General features: G+C 43.5%; 1 protein-coding gene across 1 annotated transcript in view; it reads left to right on the top strand.

Moving 5' to 3' along the window:
• Nucleotides 1-10,000, top strand: part of LOC124006899 (replication protein A 70 kDa DNA-binding subunit-like) — a 108,805-nt gene that overhangs the window by 24,435 nt on the left and 74,370 nt on the right. The window contains exon 7 of the mRNA XM_046317087.1: nt 3,647-3,748. Coding sequence (XP_046173043.1) covers nt 3,647-3,748 — 102 coding nt within the window. The remainder of the gene's footprint in view (nt 1-3,646; nt 3,749-10,000) is intronic.

Genomic DNA, 10,000 nt, shown 5'->3' with positions numbered 1-10,000 from the left:
TCCAGGACCTCTACTCCAGGCAGTGTCAGAGACCCTAAAGGCCCTAAAATTTGTCAAAGACCTCAGCCACTCCATTCATAGACTGTTCTCTCTACTACCGCATGGCAAGTGGTTCCGGAGTGCCAAGTCTAGGACAAAAAGGCTTCTCAACAGTCTTTACTCCCAAGCCATAAGACTCCTGAACAGGTAACCAAATGGCTACTTGGACTAATTGCATTGTGTTCCCCCCTCCTTTATGCTGCTGTTACTCTCTGTTTATCATATAATCATAGTCATACAATCTACATGTACATACTACCTCAATCAGCCTGACTAACCGGTGTCGGTTTATAGCCTCTCTACTATTTATAGCCTCTCTACTGTATGTAGCCTCTCTACTGTATGTAGCCTCTCTACTGTATGTAGCCTCTCTACTGTATATAGCCTCTCTACTGTATATAGCCTCTCTACTGTATAGCCTCTCTGTAGCCTCTCTACTGTATATAGCCTCTCTACTGTATATAGCCTCTCTACTGTATATAGCCTCTCTACTGTATGTACTTCTACTGTATGTAGCCTCTCTACTGTATATAGCTGTTTATAGCCTCTACTGTATATAGCCTCTCTACTGTTTATAGACTCTCTACTGTATATAGCCTTTCTACTGTATATAGCCTCTCTACTGTATATAGCCTCTCTCTAGCCTCTCTACTGTATATAGCCTCTCTACTGTATGTAGCCTCTCTACTGCCTCTATATAGCCTCTCTACTGTATGTAGCCTCTCTACTGTATATAGCCTCTACTACTAGCCTCTCTACTGTATAGCCTCTCTACTGTATATGTACTGTATATAGCCTCGCTACTGTATATAGCCTCTCTACTGTATATAGCCTCTCTACTGTATATAGCCTCTCTACTGTATATAGCCTCTCTACTGTATATAGCCTCTCTACTGTATATAGCCTCTCTACTGTATATAGCCTCTCTACTGTATGTAGCCTCTCTACTGTATATAGCCTCTCTACTGTATATAGCCTCTCTACTGTATATAGCCTCTCTACTGTATATAGCCTCTCTACTGTATGTAGCCTCGCTACTGTTATTTTTCACTGTCTTTTTACTGGTGTTTTTATTTCTTTACTTACCTATTGTTCACCCAATACCTTTTTTGCACTATTGGTTATGGTAAGCATTTCACTATCTACACACAGGTCTACACCTGCTGTATGTAACAAATACACTTTGATTTGATTTGATTCAAATGTACTGTCAAAATAATCACCCATTGCTTCATTAATATTGATCAACAGCTGATCATTAGGCTGTGGACAGGCTGATCATTAGACTGTGGACAGGTTGATCATTAGGCCATGGACAGCTGATCATTAGGCTGTGGACAGGCTGATCATTAGGCTGTGGACAGGCTGATCATTAGGCTGTGGACAGGCTGATCATTAGACTATGGACAGGCTGATCATTAGACTATGGACAGGCTGATCATTAGGATATGGACAGATTGATCATTAGACTATGGACAGGCTGATCATTAGACTTTGGACAGGCTGATCATTAGACTATGGACAGGTTGATCATTAGGCTATGGACAGGCTGATCATTGATCAGGCTGATCATTAGGCTGTGGACAGGCTGATCATTAGGCTATGGACAGGCTGATCATTAGACTATGGACAGGTTGATCATTAGGCTATGGACAGGTTGATCATTAGGCTATGGACAGGTTGATCATTAGGCTATGGACAGGTTGATCATTAGGCTATGGACAGGTTGATCATTAGGCTATGGACAGGCTGATCATTAGACTATGGAGGTTGATCATTAGGCTATGGACAGGTTGATCATTAGGCTATGGACAGGTTGATCATTAGGCTATGGACAGGCTGATCATTAGGCTATGGACAGGCTGATCATTAGACTGTGGACAGGCTGATCATTAGACTATGGACAGGCTGATCATTAGACTATGGACAGGCTGATCATTAGACTATGGACAGGCTGATCATTAGACTATGGACAGGCTGATCATTAGACTATGGACAGGCTGATCATTAGACTATGGACAGGCTGATCATTAGACTATGGACAGGCTGATCATTAGACTATGGACAGGCTGATCATTGACTATGGACAGGCTTCAGACTATGGACAGGCTGATCATTAGACTATGGACAGGCTGATCATTAGACTATGGACAGGCTGATCATTAGACTATGGACAGGCTGATCATTAGACTATGGACAGGCTGATCATTAGACTATGGACAGGCTGATCATTAGACTATGGACAGGCTGATCATTAGACTATGGACAGGCTGATCATTAGACTATGGACAGGCTGATCATTAGACTATGGACAGGCTGATCATTAGACTATGGACAGGCTGATCATTAGACTATGGACAGGCTGATCATTAGACTATGGACAGGCTGATCATTAGACTATGGACAGGCTGATCATTAGACTGTGGACAGGCTGATCATTAGACTATGGACAGGTTGATCATTAGGCTATGGACAGGCTGATCATTAGACTGTGGACAGGCTGATCATTAGGCTATGGACAGGCTGATCATTAGACTGTGGACAGGCTGATCATTAGACTATGGACAGGCTGATCATTAGACTGTGGACAGGCTGATCATTAGACTATGGACAGGCTGCATGCATGTCTTTCTATGTTTGATTTAATCTTCATATAGCCTATATCACAGCTGTCTCTACAGTGCGCCTCCTTTTTAAAACGTTCCTCTACATTTTACATGATATGTATAGACTGCATTTATTTAGCATTATCATACAATGTAGACTAGTTTTTGATATCCTACAGAAAGGATTTGAAGCTAAGGCCAAGCTTTTAATATGGTTTTGATACAGGAGAAATGTGATTTGCCTATGTTTTTGGGGTATGATTAGCAGCAAGTGGCTTTGATTGATGGGTCCTATTAGGTGGGTGTGCGTATGAGTTTGCTAATTGTCTATGTCCATTCAGAAATGTTCCTGAAATAGACCTACTCTGTCTGGACTGCACCTCTGTAGTCAGATAGACAGACCTGTAGGCAGCGAGCATCATGATGGTCAGCATGTACGAATAAGAACAGGTACCAGTTTTGCATTTCCTGTCTTATTAATTGGGGTGCAACTAAATGAAATGCACCCAAGCTCCTTTCATGAAAACCCTGTAGGATGAATAGCCTACCCTTTTACTGCGTCCTCTCTAGCCACCTAGAACAACATATTGCCAGTGAGAATGACTGGGGAAAACACACTGGATTTGGTCTGAACGGTTTAGTGCATCAATATGGGAATCTGTATTTTTAGGAATTCAGACGAAAAGATCCCAACGCAGTTGGTGAGAAAAGGCATTTAACCTTTCTGTGTAGACAAAGTACCTGTCTGTCTTGTCTTTGTAGGACCAGTGTTGAGACACATTTAACCTTTCTGTGTAGACAAAGTACCTGTCGTTCTTGTCTTTGTAGGACCAGTGTTGAGACACATTTAACCTTTCTGTGTAGACAAAGTACCTGTCGTTCTTGTCTTTGTAGGACCAGTGTTGAGACACATTTAACCTTTGCAACTTCGGCTTGGTCTGTCCACACTCTTATAAACCAGTCCCTATCTTGTCTTAACCTGTTACCTGTGCTCTCTGTAGTGTCCTCTCCAGGCCAGAGAAGGACCCTTCAGAACCAGGTCTCTGCCGAGAGTCACGCTGCTGCTTCTACTTCTACTGCCTCCCCTCACAACCAGCCCAGAGGTGAGTTACATCACAATGTACTGGAATGTATTTTCTACTGCCTGCTTCTACTGCCTCCCCTCACAACCAGCCCAGAGGTGAGTTCCATCACAATGTGACCTTTTAGGGAGGTTGACTTGAGGGAGGTTCTACCATATTCCTCACACCAGTCCATTCCTTTAAGCAGGGCTGGAGGGAGGTTCGACCATATTCCTCACACCAGTCCATTCCTTTAAGCAGGGCTGAAGGGAGGTTCTACCATATTCCTCACACCAGTCCATTCCTTTAAGCAGGGCTGAAGGGAGGTTCTACCATATTCCTCACACCAGTCCATTCCTTTAAGCAGGGCTGAAGGGAGGTTCCATTATATTCCTCACACCAGTCCATTCCTTTAAGCAGGGCTGAAGGGAGGTTCTACCATATTCCTCACACCAGTCCATTCCTTTAAGCAGGGCTGAAGGGAGGTTCTACCACATTCCTCACACCAGTCCATTCCCTTAAGCAGGGCTGAAGGGAGGTTCCATTATATTCCTCACACCAGTCCATTCCTTTTAACATGGCTGAAGGGAGGTTCTACCATATTCCTCACACCAGTCCATTCCTTTTAGCAGGGCTGAAGGGAGGTTCTACCATATTCCTCACACCAGTCCATTCATTTTAGCATGGCTGAAGGGAGGCTACTTAATATTCCTCACACCAGTCGGTAGAAAATCGTAAAATCTTAATGTCCATTTAACTGTAAAGTGTACCCTATTTACACTATAGTCCATCAGGGGGAGCCATCCTTGACTGGTATTACTATGGGTGTATGTTTCTCCTTCGTGAGTGTTAAACTTGTGTGTGTGTGTGTGTGTGTGTGTGTGTGTGTGTGTGTGTGTGTGTGTGTGTGTGTGTGTGTGTGTGTGTGTGTGTGTGTGTGTGTGTGTGTGTGTGTGTGTGTGTGTGTGTGTGTGTGTGTGTGTGTGTGTGTGTGTGTGTGTGTGTGTGCGTGTGGGTGATATACCGTATTTGCCTTATCCCGGGGTATTTTGAAATACCGCTGAAATTATTGTCTTGATATTCTGATTATTTTCTTGATATGATCGTCCCATACTGATCTCTCTCTCTATCCGGATCCCGTGTGTATGAATATTAATGTTAACTACCCCGTCGTCAGCCGTCTGCTGAAAAAAGCGGCTCTATCTGTGATTTCCCCCAGGACACACACACAGAGTAGGATACACTGTTTGCTGTGATCCACAACAGGAGCTTAAATTCGGTGAACAAACTATTGAATATTTTTCATCCTTGTCAATTACCCCCTTCTCTCTGTACAGTTCTTCCTCCATACTAAACTGTACAGGATCAGGACGTGTACAATACATTATGTAGATCACGTCACAAACGGCACTCTATGACCCATGTGAAGTACACAACTTTTGACAAAGGCTCATAGGATTGTGTACTATAGTAGTGTAGTACATGTTGGGTATAGAGTACCATTTGGGATGCACTTTACACACTGGCCCCTGTTAACCCTTTACACACTGGCCCAGGCTAACCCTTTACACACTGGCCCAGGTTAACCCTTTACACACTGGCCCAGGTTAACCCTTTACACACTGGCCTGTGTTAGGGCTTTACACACTGGCCTGTATTAGGGCTTCACACACTGGCCTGTATTAGGGCTTTACACACTGGCCTGTATTAGGGCTTTACACATTGGCCTGTATTAGGGCTTTACACACTGGCCTGTATTAGGGCTTTACACACTGGCCCAGGTTAACCCTTTACACACTGACCCGTGTTAACGCTTTACACACTGGCCTGTGTTAACCCTTTACACACTGGCCTGTATTCGGGCTTTACACACTGGCCTGTATTAGGGCTTTACACACTGGCCTGTATTAGGGCTTTACACACTGGCCTGTATTAGGGCTTTACACACTGGCCCAGGTTACCGCTTTACACACTGGCCCAGGTTAACCCTTTACACACTGGCCTGTGTTAACCCTTTACACACTGGCCTGTGTTAACCCTTTACACACTGGCCCGTGTTAACCCTTTACTGAATAACTGTTTCTAGCGTTGAAAGTTTCTAAGACATCAGTGGTCTCGATTATTGGGAAATTGAAAAAATATGGAACTACCTAGAATTTGCCTAGAGCTGTCTGTCCAACCAAACTGAGCAACCGGGCAAGTAGGACCCAATTACCACTCTGACAGAACTACATAGTTCCTTGGCTGAGATGGGAGAACCATAATGATAACAGTCTCTACAGCACTTCATCAATCTGGGCTTTATTGGAGAGTGGCCAGACAGAAGCCACTCCTGAGAAAAAGGCACATGACGGCATGCCTGGAGTTTGCTAAAAGCCATGTGAAGACTCTGAGAGCATAAGGCAAAATATTCTGTAGTCTGATGAGACAAAAATGTAACTCTTTGGCCTGAATGCAAAGAAAACCAGGTATATATTGTTACCCGTCTAACACCATCCCTGCCATGAAGCTTGGTGGTGGCAGCATCATGCTACCGTGACATACAAAGCTCTCCCTCGCCCTCCATTTGGCAAATCTGACCATAACTCTATCCTCCTGATTCCTGCTAACAAGCAAAAACTCAAATAGGAAATACCAGTGACAAGGTCAGTATGGAAGTGGCCTGAAGAAGCGGATGCTAAACCTAGGACTGTTTTTCTGCCACAGAATGGGATATTATCCGGGATTCTTCCAATGGCATTGAGGAATTGACCATGTCTGTCAACGGCTTCAGTAATAAGTGCATTAACGACTTTCTCCCCACAGTGACTGTACGTACAAATCCCAACCAGAAGCCATGGATTACAGCTAACATCCGCACTGAGATAAAGGCTAGAGCTGCCACTTTCAAGGAACACGATACTAATCGAGAAGCTTATAAGAAATCCCACTACACCCTTGATGAACCATCAAATTGGCAAATCGTCAATACAGGACTAAGATCTAATCCTACTACACCGGCTCTGATACTCATCAGATGTGGCAGGGCTTGCAAACTATCATGAAATACAAAGGGAAACCCAGCCGCGAGTTGCCCTTTTACACTAGTCTATCACACTGAACCATGCATGAAAGCACCAGCTGTTCGTTCGTGACAAATGTGTGATCACATTCTACGTATCTGATGTGAGTTAGACCTTTAAAACGGTTACCATTCACAAGGCCACAGAGCCAGACAGATTACCAGAATGCGTACTTGAAGCATGCGCTGACCAGCTGGCAAGTGTCTACACTGACAATTTCAAACTATCTCTGACCCAGTCTGTAATACAGTTGAAGTCAAAAGTTTACATACACTTAGGTTGGAGTAATTTAAAATCATTTTTCAACCACTCCTTAAATGTATTGTTAACAAACTATAGTTTTGGCAAGTCGGATATGACATCTACGTTGTGCATGGTCCATGTAATTTTTCGTTTACAGACATATTATTTCACGTGTAATTCACTATATCACTCCAGTGTGTCAGATGTTTACATACACTAAATTGACTGTGCCTTTATACAGCTTGGAAAATTCCAGAAAATATTGTCATGGCTTTAGAAGCTTCTGATAGACTAATTGACATCATTTGAGTCAATTGGAGGTGTACCGGTGGTTGTACTTCAAGGCCTACCTTCAAACACAGTGCCTCTTTACTTGACATCATGGGAAAATCAAAAGAGATCAGCCAATACCTCAGAAAAAAATTGTAGACCTCCACAAGTCTGGTTCATCCTTGGGAGCAATTTCCAAACACCTGAAGGTACCACGTTCATCTGTACAAACAATAGTACGCAAGTATAAACACCATGGGACCACACAGCCGTCATACCGCTCAGGAAGGAGACGCGTTCTGTCTCCTAGAAATGAATGTACTTTAGTGCAAAAAGTGCAAATCTATCCCAGAACAACAGCAAAGAACCTTGTGAAGATGCTGGAGGAAACAGGTACAAAAGTATCTATGCCCACAGTAAAACGAGTCCTATATCGACATAACCCAAAAGGCCGCTCATAAAAAAGCCTGCCTACAGTTTGCAACTGCACATGGGGGCAAAAATCATACTTTTTGGAGAAATGTCCTCCGGTCTGATGAAACAAAAATAGAACTGTTTGGCCATAATGACCATCCTTGTGTTTGGAGGAAAAAGGGGAGGCGTGTAAGCCAAAGAACACCATCCCAACTGTGAAGCACAGGGGTGGCAGCATCATTTTGTGGGTGTGCTTTGCTGCAGGAGGGACAGGTGCACTTCACAAATTAGATAGCATCATGAGAAAGGAACTGATATGGATATATTGAAGCAACATCTCAAGACATCAAACATGAATTTAACGCTTGGTCACAAATGGGTCTTCCAAATGGATATTAACCCCAAGCATACTTCCAAAGTTGTGGCAAAATGGCTTGAGGACAACAAAGTCAAGGTATTGGAGTGGCAATCACAAGCCCTGATCTCAATCCTATAGAACATTTGTGGGCAGAACTGAAAACACACGTGCGAGCAAGGAGGCGTAGAAACCTGATTCAGTTACACCAGCTCTGTCAGGAGGAATGGGCCAAAATTCCACCAAACGTATTGTGCGAAGCTTGGGGAAGGCTACCCAAAACATTTTAACCAAGTTAAACAATTTAAAGGCAATGATACAAAATACTAATTGAGTGTATGTACACGTCTGACCCTCTGGGTATGTGATGAAAGAAGTAAAAGCTGAAATAAATCATTCTCTCTACTATTATTCTGACATTTCACTTTCTTAAAATAAAGTGATATTCCTATCTGACCTAAGACAGGGAATTTTTACTAGGATTAAATGTCAGGAATTGTGAAAAACTGATTTTAAATGGATTTCGCAAAGGTTTATGTAAACTTCCGACATCAACTGTATCTACACGTTTCAAGCAGACCACCATAGTCCCTTGGTTAAGAACGCCAAGGTAACCAGTCTAAATGACTATTGCCCCTTGGCACTTACATCTGTAGTCATGAAATGCTCCTGAACAGCACATACCCCCAAGCCATACGACTCCTGAACTGTTAATGAAATGGCTACCCGGACTATTAGCCAGCCTGTAGCATCATACCTCATTTGTAGCTGTCTATTTACCACCACAAACCGATGCTGGAACTAAGACCGCACTCAATGAGCTGTAAAAGCAAACAGGAAAACGCTCATCCAGAGGCTCCTAGTGGCCAGGATCCTTAATGCAGGGAAACTTCAATCAGTTTTACCTCATTTCTATCAGCATGTTAAATGTGCAACCAGTGTGAACAACATTTTTAGACCATGTTTTGCACTGACTCTCTTGCTCTGGCTCTGCAAACTCACTGAACTCTACCCACTCACATACTACAATGATACTCCAACAAACAAACAAACACACACACACAAATAGAAATGCTGAAGGTGCCAGATGTATGAATATTAGAAGAACAGGGATAGGCCTACCTCTCGTTGGCTTGAGCATCTTGTGTCTCCCGCACTATGCACACAGTTGTACGCAGTTACATGCATACAAGTTTGATAGGCTATAGAACTGAAGTAGAGGACTCATCAATTCAGTCACAACAGATTAGATATTTTTGGGAATACAACTATGTGTGTTTTAACAACATTAGTGAACCAGCGGTTTTCTGACCGATGCTTAATTTGGATGGTTTGGGCTCCCATGAACCGGACCGATGCTTAATTTGGATGGTTTGGGCTCCCACGAACCGGACCGATGCTTAATTTGGATGGTTTGGGCTCCCACGAACCGGACCGATGCTTAATTTGGATGGTTTGGGCTCCCACAAACCGGACCGATGCTTAATTTGGATGGTTTGGGCTCCCACGAACCGGACCGATGCTTAATTTGGATGGTTTGGGCTCCCACGAACCGGACCGATGCTTAATTTGGATGGTTTGGGCTCCCACGAACCAGACCGATGCTTAATTTGGATGGTTTGGGCTCCCACAAACCCGGACCAATGCTTAATTTGGATGGTTTGGGCTCCCACGAACCAGACCGATGCTTAATTTGGATGGTTTGGGCTCCCACGAACCCGGACCGATGCTTAATTTGGATGGTTTGGGCTCCCATGAACCGGACCGATGCTTAATTTGGATGGTTTGGGCTCCCACGAACCGGACCGATGCTTAATTTGGATGGTTTGGGCTCCCACGAACCGGACCGATGCACTTGTAATCTTAACCATTTCAACCCATAGAACGATGTATTGGTGAATTGTTTTATCCCTATTAATTCAAAGGTTATAAGAAGAAAGGTCCTTAAAA

The sequence above is a fragment of the Oncorhynchus gorbuscha genome, linkage group LG20, assembly GCF_021184085.1.
Source record: "Oncorhynchus gorbuscha isolate QuinsamMale2020 ecotype Even-year linkage group LG20, OgorEven_v1.0, whole genome shotgun sequence".
Classification (NCBI taxonomy): domain Eukaryota; kingdom Metazoa; phylum Chordata; class Actinopteri; order Salmoniformes; family Salmonidae; genus Oncorhynchus; species Oncorhynchus gorbuscha.
The sequence above is the reverse complement of the archived record's forward strand: the minus strand, read 5'-3'. Positions and strand labels throughout refer to the sequence as shown.